The following is a 16134-nucleotide window of genomic DNA, read 5'->3' on the forward strand; positions in this document are numbered from 1 at the left end:
GTTCCTAAAATACCACATTCTATTGGCAGGTGTTCCTCTGCAGACTTGTATCACAGAAGTGGATTTTACATTATCCGTTTGTCCTTTTTTTTTTTTGGATTAGCATTCTACTACTCGTTCAGCTTTTTCTCCTCCTCAAAAATTTGAGCTGTCTATACTCTTCCATGTTCTTCTCAAAAAAAATTTTTTTTAAGATTTTATTTATTTATTTGAAAGACAGAGATCACAGGTAGGCAGAGAGACAGGCAGAGGGAGAGGAAGGAAAGCAGGCTCCCTGCTAAGCAAAGAGTCCAATGCGGGGCTCGATCCCAGGACCCTGAGATCATGACCCAAGCCAAAGGCAGACGCTTAACCCACTGAGCCACTCAGGCCATCCTTACTCTTCCCTGTTCTGTTGAAGTTCCACCATTGCTTGCTTACATCACTTCCACCCTCCAACTACTGGCAATTAAGCTACCCTCTTCTTTTTATTTTTTTTCTAAGTTTTACTATTATTTTTTTAAGTAGGCCCCATGCCCAACATGGGGCTTGAACTTACAACCCCAATATCAAGAGTCACATGCTTTACTGACCGAGACAGCCAGGCACCCCCGAAGCTATCTTACTCTTCATTCTACACTCTCTATATGTTCTTCAGAATGCACTTTAAAAGTCCTTTCAGACTTATTTAAATCTAGATGTTTTAAGTGTTTACAAGCAACTTCCAGAGTCCATTTGAACTAAGTATTTTAATTTGGACTGTAAAACAGTAAATTAGCCGACTGGCATGACCAGGAGATACGATGATCTGATTTATGCAACTTTCTCATTAACGTAGAAGTTGCTTTGCTCCAAAACCTATGAAAATCAGCACGTACAGATACTTGTGACTTGTCCCACATCTACAGCTTTCCAGATGAATCTCATCATCAAACAGAAGGCCAGGAAGTAAGTTTCCTTGGCTTCATCAGCTCTTTCTAGCCTCTATGGAGCTAGGGTGATGGGAAAACTGTGCTCTAGGGAGCCATGGCCCACCAGTGGAGGCACATGTTGACAGAGAGAGATGAATGGGGCCCCAAGCTCTCTACCACTATCACCACCCCACCCTGCCCTTCAATGAAAGCACTCTGTATTCATTTATTTTAGAAGTTGAGCACGCTCGAAACACTTCACTTTAAAAAAAGAGAGCGAGAAATAATGGGGATGTTCTGCAGTGGGGACAGGGGAACACTACTCAAGAAACATACTGGTGGTGAGGCCCAGGCCTGACACAGCTTAGAACCTTCACATCTGCAAACATGTAGGCCCCATCTTTCCGACCTCCTATGGGACAACACACCAAGAGCCTCTGAAGTCTTTTCAAGGAATCCCTGACCACATCACTGATGCGTCAAAATGTGCTAGCTTTTGCCATGGTCCACAGCTGTCCCATAATAACTTCCTATGCGTGAGGGTTAGATTAATGGTAAAAGGGTCTTTTTAGAAATTCAAGTTCCTTTAGGGCTGCCAATTATTCACAACTACCTTGGGGAAGTTGGTGACTCTAAACAGTTCCAATCGTTTTCCATAAAAAAGGGTAACCTTTGAAAGACACTTCCTTTGATCTTAGGATTCCCACTTAAAGAAAGATGTCAGCACAGTTCAAAGGTACTTACTGAGCACCTGTTATGTGCCAGGCCAGAGAAACCAATAGACCAATTGCTCAAATCCTTGAAAACTAGAAAACCAGCATGTGGTTCTTTTAAACACTACCCAAGTAAAACACAATTTAGAATGGATTAATAGACTGACAAAGCATAGGCAAGAAGAATTCATATCTACTCCTCAAAAATAGCTTGCGATTTCTCCTAGTAGTCATAACACAATAAGGAAATATATAACCATCGATAAAGCCCTAAGAGATTTAATGAATTTTTTGAAAATCATTACCTCTCCCCCATTAGAATTCAGTCTTAAAAGACTTACCCATGATCACTGAAAGGCAAAGCAACTAGTGGGTTCTAAGAGATTGCCACGATCATGTCCGATGTAAGAGCTGAACGCTAGCTTTCACAATTACATTTTCTATCTAGAGTTCTCTTATATCATTTCCTAAACTGTTCATCCTTTGGGGAAAAACTCCTTCTTTCCTTGGTCTCACTCTGTCCTCTGATTGTTATAAGATAAGGATTTCCCAACCTCAGCAGGATTGACACTGTGGTCTGGATAATACTTCATTGGTGGAGGAGTATCTTGGGCACAATAGACTGCTTAGCACCATCTCTGCCTCCTACACACTAGATGGCAGAAGCCTCCCCTCTCCAACCTGGTTGTGACAATCAAAATGTCTCTGGACATTGGCAATTGTCCCCCTGAGGATGGGGGCAAAATGCCCCTTGTTTGAGAACTACTTTATTAAGCCATTATAATGTAAACATCTTGGGTGTGGAGGAAGAGGGGAGCCAACCAGGAAAGGAGGGTAAATAAATCATGTTCCAGGCAGAGGGAACAGCATGTGCAAAGTCTGAGGTAGGAGAAAGCTTGGCATGCCTGAGAAATGGAAAGGTGGCGGGTACAGGTGGGAGCAGGGTGGGCCAGGTGAAGAGGGCAATGCAATGGACGGAGAAGTGGGAACGAGCCATTCCCAGATGACCCCATCGTGCAAGGTGGGGTCATCTGGGAATGCTTCCTGAGGAGGTGACCCACTAGAGTCAAGGTGCAAAAGGAGCATAGAAGCTACTTAGCTAGAAAAGAGGGAAGAGCATCCAAGGTAGAGAAGAGTATGTGCAAAGGCCCGGCGCATGGAGAAGTAAAGGAGAGGCCAGTGTCACCGGGCCAGGAAAAGCAGGACTAGCTATGAAACTGGAGAGGTAAGGAATGGCCATAAAATGACAGGGTATCCTAGGAAGTCTGCATATTATTCAGAGTGTAGAAGGATGTCATGGTAAGCATAAAGGGTGGTTATCTATCTAGCAGGGTTACTTATTCCAATAGATATTAATTGATCGCCCCTCCAGGGCAACCCATCTAAATCAATGGTAGGCTACTGGATTATAATATAAGTAATATAAATATATATCCCAACACTTTAACCTACATTCTGAAGAGGACCAAGTCTTTCTGAACGGGCAGGCCATGGACTTCACAAGATAAGAGGAGGCACACTGCTTTCTAGTTGCCCATAAGCACAATTCAACAGAGCTTTGATGGTCTGCACACATCTTGGTGCGGGGAGTGCCCAGATGCCATGCCCTTCTCTCTCCACCTGGTAAGAGCCTCTCTGTCTTTTCTTCTTAAAACAGGAAACCGTGGAATGGATATTTCTGGTAGTGGCCCCTCCTTTTCTTAAATTGTCTGAGATCCAGTTTATTCCTGAACCTTAATTATTTGAGTCAACTGTTAAAATCCGAATAATGTTATGTGAAAAGGGAAAACTTTGGATCACTAGTATAAATTAAAACCCAGGGACACGTGGACCAATGGAATGCCAAATAAACACCCAGAAAAGGAAACAACACGGTTGTAGTCTGTCTAAATACAGGGCCTGCCTAAGGCTCTGAGCCAGAACTCTGCTTTCTCTTATTTAAAAAGGATAAAAGAGGTGTGGGACTTATTAGCCCCACACTGAGACTTTCTCCTGGACTTCAACAAGACTGAAAGCAATTGGCAAGGTGAAAAGTGTCCTCACTAAATTACAGTGGGGTATTACCCTTGGACATGAATCATACAAAGATATGTCGGGATTCTGGGGGTGGGAGGGGGCTGGGTGGGAAATGGGCAGTTTGCTCTTACCTTCTCAGCCAACAAAACTCTACCTCCTCTACATATTAAATCTGTTCTTTCTCATTCTACCAGGCCTGGAGCAAGGGCCAGTCCTCCATGGCATTTCCTTGGTGCACGGGTGAAACCCCTTTCCCTCTTGCATTGGCATTTATTATAATATCTGTGTGTTGCACGCTTAGTAGTGTATAATTACATATCCTCAAGTACTGGGTTCGGGTTTCTTTGGCAAATGCGAGACGGAGGCTTTCGAATTGATACCTTATTTGAGGTATCACACATGATTACTCTATTTTATTTATATTTTTCTCATGGCGGTGTCACTTACTTCCTTCTGGGTTGATTTTTGCCATAAAAGATTTTTAAACATCTAATGTGCATCTTCTGTGCACGTGTACAAATAAATATTTTCTGTAACGATCCAATGTTAGGTTTTCATAACAGAAGACAGCATCTAATTAAGAAGCAAATAACCCAAATATATTAGCGAGTGTGACTAAACACATTTGCACTGGGGTGGTTTTTTAAATCAATATTTCTTGAGAAATGGAGCAATTAAACAATTATCAGTAATAAAAATTGCTTTGTATTAATAAAGATCAGAGAACTACAGATATGAAATTCAGGTCAGTAATTTTACGCTCAATTATTTAAGTTACTGCGTCCTATAGCGATGTTAAAAACTTTGTCTCCAAATGAACAACAATCAACCGTCACGGCCAGCTAGTGTATTCCTGACCCCAGTAAATCCTGAAATAAACACCGTTATGACAAATGCATACCAAGGATAATTACAGACCGACATACCACAAACCTTAACTTCATCAAAATATGTGCCCTGAAATAGATAATTTTTCCTTAATAGCTACCCTCAGGGTTATAATCAAACATACCTACACATGAGTGTTTTGTGAAAAACAGCCTTCCTAAAAGTTAATTAATAGTTTCTTAGCAAAATAAAATTTCCAAGAGTTTGCCATAAAACGCTTAATGGTATTGCACCTGTAGACCCCGTCACTCCTTTCTTTTACCAAGGAGTCGGCTCCTTGTTGATTTCTTTCAGCCCCAAGGAAAAGTTCAAGGAGCAATTCCATGTTTACAGCTGTTTATACCTCAAATGGCCTCTTTCATTTTTACTTAATAATCAAGTTATGCTCTTAATAGCAAATACGCAGTCTGTCTTCCATTCATTCTTATATGCAACAGATAAAACACTTATTGAGCGCCTAGTGTATTTTAGCTCAGACACCGTTCCAGGTGTGAGCCTGCCTGCTGCCCATGAGACAGGCAAGAGGAGGGGACAGGCTGTGTATGGGCAAAGGAGGCCACTTCAAAGAGTGACAGGTGCCATGATTAAAGGAAATGGGGCAACAGCACGGAGTACAACCTTCATACCTCTACAAAAGAAGTCTGAGCCCTCACGCCAGTTTTATTCGGCAATCTGAGCGTTGTAAAAAATGCTGTCTCTCCTGTCCCTGACCCACTGGGAGGTGCTGGCGGTATCACCATATAGTAGGTGACTATAGGTTATATAGGCTAAAAGCAAGATCCAGGGCAATAAATCAGGACATGACTTTCTAACAATTCTTTTTCTTGAGTGTTACCAATTAGGCAAGTGATCACGTGCCACGCTTTGCACACACGCGAACCGGGGTTAGCAGAAGTTTGGAACACGCTCCACCTTTTAATGGATGACTGTGAAGTTAACTCAATTTTAAAGACAGAATAAAGAACATTTATGTTAGGGGCACCTGGGTGGCTCAGTGGGTTAAAGCCTCTGCCTTCGGCTCAGGTCATAATCCCAGGGTCCTGGGATTGAACCCTGCATCGGGCTCTCTGCTCAGCAGGGAGCCTGCTTCCCTGCCTGCCTCTCTGCCTACTTGTGATCTCAGTTTGTCAAATAAATAAATAAATAAACTTTAAAAAGAAAAAAAGAACATTTATTTTAAGCTATGCCTGGGCCAAGGCTATTTGCTCTACAGAGAAAGGCAGATCATAAAAATGCCTGTGGCCTGTGTATTTGGGGCACACAATGGTCAAGGTATAGTAACTGCTAAGTTAAAAGTGTGGATGAGAAGCCCCTTTAAAGCAGTCATCAGACTCTGCAAGTTTTTGGATGGCCTGGAAGAGACGCTGCTATTTGAGAAAGCAACTTTGTACATAGGATAATCACTCTCTAATCATTGAGAACAATATATGGCACTCTAGTAGGTCTCAGCAAATACCTGCCAAAGGTGATACCATTTCAATGTGCTCACATTTGGACTTGAAACGGATAGGTCCCACTCCACTCAAAGTAGGTGTTCTGTTGAGGTCATTGGTGCCTTTTCTACTGTTGACTCAGAATAAAAATACTTTTTTTGACTAATCACTTGACCAAAAACATATCTAACTCGTCGTTATCATTCAATCTGTAATCATTCAATCTGTATGAGAGACTGTCGGTCCCTCCAATGGCTATGTGGTAATTATCCTGTGGCATGTAGCTGTGTAGACTCTGTTGACAATGGCAATGAACATGTGCATAACAATAATAAGGGCTTGTTTTAATAGAACGTTCCACGCGTTAAACACATTAATGACCCATGAAATAACTGTTTTATCTGTAACACATTAAGCAACATCGCTAAAACAATGTATTAATTGAAAGTCTGCTATTTCTCTAAATGTAAGATTTTTTCTTAAAGTATAAAAATGGCATGAAAGTCATTTTGTAAAAACGAAAATAATTCAACTTTGAAATCAGAGCCATAACAAACAATGATTGCGAGAAAAACTTTGAAAACAGGCCTGGTAGTTTTCGGTGTGTTATTCTGCTGGTAGCCCCATTTCTCTGCTTATAAGTGGTATCTGTCCAGAGTGTAACTTAAGAATCTTATGAATATTTTAAAAGCTTTTAATTTTCTTCTCTGCACGCATATCTTCTATAGGACTTTTATCACTCCTTTTCTTTTTCCTTAACAGGTACAGAGCCTTCCAAACTCCAATACGCCTCCCTTACTTCCTGCCTTTTCAACTTCCTAACACTATGTCTGATATGACCAGAGTAACGAGAGTAGCATTTTCTATAAATATGCGGTATCACAATTAAATCCAAAGCAATATCAAACAGAAAAATGTCAGTCCTCTAAACATGAAATATAATGTATGAAGGAAAAGTATGTGAATTATCAGTGTGTTTTATAAATTCCCTTTTGGGGGGCATACAAAATATCAGACTAGAGACAATTATTTTACTGTCTGTTTCTTGGATATCAAAGAGAATTTTGAAATTCATCAAAGCTAACCTTCTGTTATGTACAACAGGCTAAGCTGAAAAGAATGTTAACAAGTTCAATTTTCATTCAATCAGCACTACTGCTCTCTGAAATGTTTCATTGCAGGAAAGAAATAAAAATAATCTATATGGTAATTATGAGGATGAATCCCCCAGTAACTTTCAGCTACATGAAAGGTCAGTTCTATTCAAGATATTTTATCAGTCCCCTGCACATACTCCTGTCCTGTCATTTTAAATCTGAACAGCATTTTATTTTCCCATTTACAGCTACCTGCAGAATTAAGTACTTAAGCCAAATAAGAAAAAAAAAAAAAAAAAAAAAGAAAGAAATGTTGAACGCTGGCAAAGGCTATAATAGCACAGAGATAAATCGTTCAGCTGCTCTCTCAAGCCTCTAGGGCTGCTGATTTTTCTTCTCCTGGTGCACTGTGGGTATTCAAAACTTGTTCAACATGATTTCATTTCATTTCAGGCACTGCCTCAGAAAACTAAATTACAGAATCAATCATACAGAAGGTCAGAGTGAGACTTCATTACAAGTATTGCATGCTTGCATGAATATCTTTCATTTATGACTGACCCAATATGTCACAATAGCTGTCTAGTAAAAATAATCCACTTTCTGAAATTGATGTACTACTGATGTCAGTACTACTCAGCAGGCTGGGCAGATTATAGAGAGGTGTTAAAAAAAAAAAAAAAACACCATCAAACCCTTTGGAGCGCACGTTGTAGATTTTTAGAATTGCAATCTTTTGGAGATTAAAATAATTTCCAGATGGTCATCTGTACTGACAATAATGCTTAGAGGTAGAGATTTTTTTTTTTTAACCAGAATATACTGTTGGTTTTGACTGGCCAGCCATGTCCTGTTTCAAAATACACATATACCCCCCTCCCACACCCACACCCACGCAAATCAAGGTTGTTCTCTGAAGCCACAAACACATCCACGTTCAATTTTTCAACAATTTGCTTTCTACTAGGAGGGCATTCTTTGCATATGTTGCAAAATGAATGCTAATCACTGGGCTCTTTTTAATCCCTCCTGTTTTGTTCCCTGCTTTCTGTTTTTACATATAATGGCATAAAGATAAGGAAGATAAACAGGTTGTGTTTGTTGCCAACAAAAATGCGGCTCATCAGTCATGTGACGAAGCTGTCAGTCTTTCTAAAGGAAAACCGGTGAAGCTCTGAAGAGAAGCCAGTTGGATACAGCATAAACAAGCTGGCTTCTCTCCTTCTGGGATAGTCTTAATTCACCGCAGCAATCCTTAACAGACGGCCATATTCATTTGGATAATAAAACTTCTTACTTGGATAAGGTCTGAAATATCCTGAAATATCCAGCACACACTGGGAAACCGAATGCATGATGTATAAAGTATTATTTATTATTTTTCTGGTGACCTTCCTAAGGCAAATCTCCAAGGAGCTGCTGTGGAGTATTATGATGAAGCCAGCCAACTCGGTACCCGGAGGGAGATCTAGAAGAACCTTGACATAGCCTATTTTTAACCATGCCTCTGGCGATTCTGAATTCAAGTTTATAGGTGAACATGTCAGGTAGTACACAGAACAAAGCCAACGACACATTGTATTCATCATAATTCTGTCCAAGTACATTTTATTCTTTCCAACATTTGTGATTTAAAATCCCATGACATTTCTTCAAGGTGAAATCCGACTAGAATTTTCAATACAAGATTAGTTTGTTTCAAGCCAAAATAAATATCACTCAGGTTCAGCAAAACTTCAGAAAGGCACTCTGTAAATGTGATGAGGTCTATGTCCGTACCGTGACAACAGCTTGCACTTAGCTAAAGCACTTCTCCTTTTAAAAATCAATGAAATAATTCAACTGCTTTAGTGATTAGCAATACATTACAAAAGAAGCATTAAAAATTGAGTCCTCTCTCCCAAGGCCAGTCCGTGAAAGCATTGTTCTTTAAGTGTATGTGAATATCATAATTATTTTATGATTCCATCTTTAGTTCTTTCCAATATAGTAAATTCAATTGACCATGAAATGAAATTTCATAGTCAAAATGCCTCCTTTACACTTTTTTATAGCAGCAATAACAGTTTTAGAGCGTTAAGGCAAGGTAATTCATCAGATGTTTAATTTAAAGGCAGATTCTTATATTATTAATAAATATTTACCAATTTAATAAAATACACATTTTAGCATGCATTATATAGTCTTTTAACTATTTCTGCAACTGAAATGAGCCTCGCTGAGCATCTATGAATAATGGCAAACCCCGGTAAACTCCCCTGGTGACTAAACACCCTTTTTATTTTCATGAGTTTCTGGGCACAGCACTACAAGGCTGACTGTAGAAGAACAGAGGACAGAACCCTCCATTCCAGTGTCAAAGGGACAGCAATGTTAAGAAAGTCCACAGGAAACAATTATTTGCAATGGTGAGGGACGTTTATGAATACTTAATGACCATTTCCCGACTGTTCGCTGCCTTATTTTCTGACAAAAAAAAAAAGTAAAAATAACAGCCCTGATGTTCAGCTCAAACACAAAAGATCACAAGCAAAGAAAATTATGTTGCCGCAATCCTATTTGGGAAAGTAATCTTATATCTCAGAGAGCATGCTGAATCTTTGCACCGTTAATCCACTATATATTTTGCAATCATCTGTTGTTATCTGGGGAATTAACAATGAAACCAATAAACATCACTGGCATGGTCCTAATGTGCAGAGAAATATGTAAACAAGAAATAGGATTTGTTTTTTGTTATACCAACACATCTGTTTCATTTTAGCAGGGTTAAAAAAAAAAAAGCCTTATAAACCATTAATCTTGTTTTAAGACGTCTGCTTAGTACCTCACCTAGATAGACACAAATGTATTATATATAGTATGATGGAAGAAAAAACCAATCCCAGCAGAAGACTTTAAAATACTTAAGCAGATTTACTCTGGTGATTGCTGACTATAATTGCACACTAAGAAAAACAGAACCAAAATTATTGCATTAGTGATTTTGGCTCTCTGGAGTGCCTTAGTCCATGTTTATGACAATAAATAACACAATTAGGTATATTTCACACAATAACCGACTCTATGTTTTCCTCTGCTGGCTATGAGCAATTACTCTTTTTCCCTTTCTCTGTATCACAGTTTGATATTTCATTTGAAGTAGGAGCAAATCATGTAGCATAAACATTATGTTATGATCCAACGAATGCAAAAGGCCTAGGTACCCGGTAAGGGCCTCCATTTCTAAAATCTCTCCCGGGCAAACTTCTGACTCAAGTACATCTCTGTGTTAGACCAAAGCCAAGGGAAGACTGCTTACTTCCCAACCAATGGATCAGACTTGCTGAAAAATCATTTCAGATCAGAAGGATCTTGCTGGGTCATCCTCCTTCATGTGATCGTTAATAAACCCATAACCCTCTCGCCTCTGTTTAAATGGCACCGGGAAGAATAATCCTCAGGTCCTTTGGCAGATGGGCAGAAGCCCCTTTCAGAACGTGCATTCTCAGGTCTTTATCATGAGAAGTGTAAACAATTAAAAAAAACACTTTCAGGCAATAAAGGTAGCACCTACCATATGCAACCCACTGCTATGAAGCACGCCATCTTGTTCCACGAGATTTCTTGAGATTGTAATGGAAGGAAGATCCAGGCTTTGAGGGGGAAACTGGGGTGTGAACTCACTTCCCTGGGAAGGCAGTGGATCACTGAGGCCTTGAAAGGGTAGAAGAACATCGGGCATGCCCAGGGCGGGGTCTGACTCTGGAGGAGGCGTGATAGGGGGGATCTCAAACTCCTCATCCCCAAGGCTTGGCGTATGGAATGTCTGCTAAAAGGAAACAAAATAGAGACATCTTCATATTCTCTTCCTACGTCTTATTTCTCCTTAGAGGGAAAAAGAAAGATGTTGCATGATAACACTGCATAGCTAGGCCAAATATTTATTTCTCAAATGAAAACATCTTAAACACAGATTTCCATATATAAAGTTTTGCTGATCGTTCTGATTAAAGATTTAAGTCTCATTATCATATGGTTTTAATGGAGTATCAGTATTAACAGTTTTTTAATGCGTACTTAATTAGCAACATCTGTCTTTGTTGTTAGTGAGAGCATCAGCGACATTAGACTTGGCTATATAACAAATTGCCACTTTATTGATATGTTAGCGAAACAGCTCAAACCGCTTACATTATCCACATGCTTCATAAAATGCTGACGATTTTGTGGTGCGCACACACAACATTAATCTGGAAGTGAACATTACACATACTTACTTTCTGCCACAACATACAAAACACGTAATATTAAATTTGGGGTGTGCTTTTTTAATTTCCTTATTGGTCTACTTCCCAAGCGCAGTGAAGGCTTCTATGGAAATTGTTACGGTTTATAATACAAAATTTTATATAAGGATTATCGGAGCATATATTAGAAGGTCCCAGGGCTTTTATTTAAACTCTAAGGAGAGTTATTTTCTTTCATGATGATTTTAATATGTATCCATCAGAACACTTCTGGCAGTCTTCAACTTCGAAAGACTATCAATAGGAGTGCCTGGGGGGCACAGCTGGTTAATCATGAGTCTTGATCTCAGCTCAAGTCTTGATCTCGGGATTTTGAGTTCAAGCCCCATGTCGGGCTCCACTTAAAACAAAACAAACAAAAAGACAAAACCAAACCAAAAAAGACTAGAGAATGAGCACAGAAATACACTGATACAGACGTACTGAATCGACTGAGGTTGCTCACTTATTCAGAAAAGTGTTATTTCTCAAGACCTAAGGAAATAATAACATTACACTCTTCATTGCTCCTTCGAGTCTTAAAGATAGTGTTTGAAAACTGGGTATTTGGATGCAAACCAGGGCTGCCATGTTCTATCAAGCTAACCACCTTTCTTAAACTAGAACTTGGATTTGGTGGGGTTGGGGTGGAAGACTAATATCCAGGATATTCGTTTTGGCGGGGTGAAGGGGTCAGATATTTTATGTTCCTAGCTCAGAAGATCAAAGGTATCATCCATTATAAGTAGCATTTTTTTTTTTTTAAGAATTAACTGATGCAAGGTAATTTGAATCTGAGACAATTGGTTTAGAGAACTAATTAAGAGCTACAAACCATCACTCCTCAAACTATTAATGACACTATAACTTAATAATCACTTGTGAGAAAATAGAAACAAACTCAAGGAAAAAAAAACCAAAACCATCCCACATATAGGATCTGTCCACTGTTGGTTCTATCTTCCCAGAAATAAAGAGGTCACAAGCTATGGGAGGCTACGGTGGCACAAGTGAACATCTTGAGGTCCCTAGCAGATTTGCTATATATGCAAAACGTGAGAGCATAAAAAGATATTTGAAAGCTAGGATGGAGTATGAGATTCTTTGACATACTTATTCTAATCCTGACCCCCCCCAAAAGATATCAATGTCTGCCTGTGGTACCCCGAGTTCTCAAACACAAAGGGATAGATTGGCCACAAACGTGGTTGGCTAATGAACATAGCCCTATAGCTGGCATTTGCCGTTACTTTGGCACTAATGTGGTCTAGTAACAGATGCAACTGTAATTTGTGACTCATTTGCTACCCCATTACTGCTTAATGAAATCTAACATATCACATTAACAATACGGATAAACACTCATTCTTGATATGTGGCATTTGGCTGTTTTCATTACCACTGTAATTAACACTTGAAATATTATTTCAATAAATATTTAAAGTACTTTAAAAATGGTCAGAGTAATCATGACACAGACAGAAAACATAAAGCAAATGTGTGAATTTCCAACTCGGAGTATCTGAGTCCCCGTGGTGTTATCTACAGGGCAGTATCTATGGGAAGGGAATTGGTTTCAGGCACAATTTCGACTTTCCAGCATTCAAACCTAAAGTCTGCCTGAATTACTTTGCACTCATTAAAATGTTAAAAAACCAAATAAATTTAGTTTTAATGCAATGATTGGGAAATTAGGCACATGCTATAATGCGGTGCATTAACATTTACTTGGGCTTTCTTTTTTGTTCAAGAAAAGATGTACGGCAAAATCATTGTATAAGATTAGGTCTTAAACTCTAACGTAAAGCATGTCTTCTGCTAGGCGGTCAAAATTAAAGAGGCTTTTGTCTTTATTTTTGTTAAGGGACAGAGAGATGTCTTACGTGTAATACATCCCTGTGGGGTAATTTAAAAAAAAATTAATTTTAAGGAAGACTCGGGTCCATTACTAGAGCATAACCTAGCAAAACAATATAATAAAACGACATTAGCATAAATAACCAAAAAAATGCTAAGATCTTGAAACACTTTTAAAGAGAGGTAATATATGAACAATAAAGTTAAGCATTCCTTAGAGAAAAGAGAAGGTGCAAACACTGGGTATGTCTGAAAAGCTACAATAACTATGTATGGTCCCACCACCGACAAAAAAAGACAGACTTTTGCAGCCCTGCCGTATGACCGGTATCAGGTTCATCATCGAGAGCCAACATGATTCCTTCTCACAGATACGGACTCTTCAAGTGTTTACCTTGAACATGTTAAAATAGTATGTACATGGTTAAATACCATCTGTACTGAAATGTTCAAAACATTTGTTCCTTTTGATAAAAATGCAAATCCCGAGAACTGTTGTATCAACATATAACAGCCAATGTCTGACACGGTGAATTATCACAGCTGGAATTAAATTGTCTCTGAACAGCTGCTGGCAGTAGAGCTTTCATCAATGTTTGATTCAAATGTAGGGAAAAAAATCCTACAGAATGAAACATCATGTTGTCCTTACAGATGGGGTTTGTGTTCATTATCACAAACAACACAGCAGCTAGTGCCAGACAATATCCCTTATCTGGGCCGTCTTCTTGGTGAGAGAGAGGATGGTCACTGGAAAAAATGATTCATCTACGAATACCCTTAATTCTTGATTCCTCATTTTTTTCTACTAATTTCTCCAAGTTAATTTCTTTCATACCACTTGCTTCCCTGTACCGAGATCATTTACAAAGCCATTATGATTTTCATCCTCTGGGGTCAAGTTAGTTCAGTTTCCTATATTTGAGAATGTATTTGGGAAAATGAAGACTTTTTATTATAGGAACCCCAGGAGGAAATGTCCCATTTGGACCACTTTCACCTGTGTGTTCTTGTTTTAAAAATCTGATATCTCACGGTTTGCCTTTTTTTGGGAAACTGTTTTCTTGATCTCGTCAAGATGGAGGTTTTTCTGGAGGGCCAGCCAGTGAGCACAGAAAACAGCCGCAGGGCATGTAGTAAAAACAGCAACAAGAAGACGTTTGATCCCTTTGTTCCAGTATGTTCTAGACAGACCCAGAGTCTACGTGGTGCTGCCTCTCAAGTCTGGCACCCAGTTTTTCCCCCCATGGCCAAGTCTTGGAACATATCCTTTCATTCATTCATTCTATCTATATTCATTGAACACCTACTAAGTGCCAGGCACTGTAATAGGCTGTGGGGACTCTAACGAGAAAACAAAACACTCGCTTCATATCACTCCCCTGAAGACCCAAGTAACCATAATACTACCCTGCCACATCCTTTCCCCAACCAGGGTATCTTAATGAAATTATCTCCAGAGCTCAGCCAAGTTGAAGTATTTTCTATTGAACGTCACTTCCACCCTAAGTTTTAAAATCACCACTTGATTTGCTCAGATACCTATTTGAGAAGATAGATTTTATGTACTTTCTTATGTATTCACTTTCGTTTGCATGAGCATTTCTTTCCATCAAGAGATGTGTGTGAATTACTAACGTTGGTAACAGCCTCTGGACAACTGATAGACTTGTCAGGTCATTTTCTTTTCCAAAAGGTTTTTCTCGTTTCTCCTCCAGAGTCGTTACCTTGCACCACATAAGAGAGATAAATTCGATACTTTGCTTTTTCCCTGCAAGCCTTTTAAACCATCTAAATGACACACAAAACATGAACAGACATATGAAGGCAGACACCTACCTCACTGGCTGCAAAGAAAGCACTGTTTGCCTCAGCCATGTTCATGTAATTATTGTTACTCCCGAACTGAAAGAAAACAGATTGTCTTATGTTAATATGCAGAAAAATAAAGAATCCTGATGGTTTCCTTAATACTCAGATGGGATTTGGCAAGAATGGTGGTGTCAAAAGATTTAAGAGTGGTTTTCCTCAGACCAAATGGGGCCTGGGACAGAGGCTCTGTGCTATGTGCTGTCGGCTGCTTCTCTCAGGAAAGAGAGCACGGAGTTAAGCTAACTTGAAAATTCTAGAAAATGGTGTTCCTCATCAAGACGGGCAGTGAAGGGAGAGGATGGACAAACATTTGGCCAACTGGCCACGAGTGGGTGTGGCTTGCTGAACCGGCCTTTGTCAGAGAGTGGAAGGCAAAGTTCCCAAGAAAATCACCTTGACACATTTTTAGAGCATGTTGGGATTTCGCAGCGTACTTTTCAGGAACAGATGTCTCAAGTGTGAGGAGGTTAAAATGTGAAATAAAGGGAATAGAATTCAATTCTCGGGACTCAAATTCTATTTTCTTGTGAATGGGGTGTGGCATGAATATAAATAAATAATGAGACGAAAGAATTTTTTTTTTTTAATCTCCAAACAGAGTTGAAAACGATATCTGTGTCCATCAGAGCTGTTGAAAACAGTGATATTTAATCTCTCAATGTAACATTAAGTGCAAAGAGGTTTAAAAAATAAGCGGGATCCTATGAACACAGCAATTTTTATTTAATTCCCTAACACAATAGCCTATTCATACCATCACAAATAAGACTGTATCAGCATTTCAGACATAAGCTCTTTACTGCGACAGACCTGTTATCAAAATGTAAAACTTGGATTTTGCCAGAAATGTATTTTCAGGTTCAGATGGTGTAAGTAGGCACGTTTTGTTGCTTTAAACATTTCGTTATCAGTCTGGCAATATGGAAACTCTCCATGAGCATAATTATTTGTTGCTATATTATTTTCATCATCTTTCCATGATGGAAAAATGCCCTTCTTCTTTTTATTTATTTATTTATTTTTATGGCGCGTATTGTTTCCTGCCTTCGGTGCATCAAATAACACGCAGGTTTGGCCTCCAAAGGATGAAATGTATATGT

At 39.2% G+C, this 16134-nt stretch overlaps 1 protein-coding gene across 2 annotated transcripts in view; it reads right to left on the bottom strand.

Annotated features, from left to right (window-relative positions):
* Nucleotides 1–16134, bottom strand: part of TOX3 (TOX high mobility group box family member 3) — a 108650-nt gene that overhangs the window by 15248 nt on the left and 77268 nt on the right. The window contains exons 2-3 of one of the 2 annotated variants that reach the window (XM_059383985.1): nt 15002–15067; nt 10594–10845 (exon numbers count right to left, since the gene is read on the bottom strand). In XM_059383985.1, coding sequence (XP_059239968.1) covers nt 10594–10845; nt 15002–15067 — 318 coding nt within the window. Of the gene's footprint in view, nt 1–10593; nt 10849–15001; nt 15068–16134 lie in introns of both variants that reach the window. The other variant, XM_059383983.1, reaches the window with a different exon arrangement.

The sequence above is a fragment of the Mustela nigripes genome, chromosome 17 (genome assembly GCF_022355385.1).
Source record: "Mustela nigripes isolate SB6536 chromosome 17, MUSNIG.SB6536, whole genome shotgun sequence".
Classification (NCBI taxonomy): Eukaryota; Metazoa; Chordata; class Mammalia; order Carnivora; family Mustelidae; genus Mustela; species Mustela nigripes.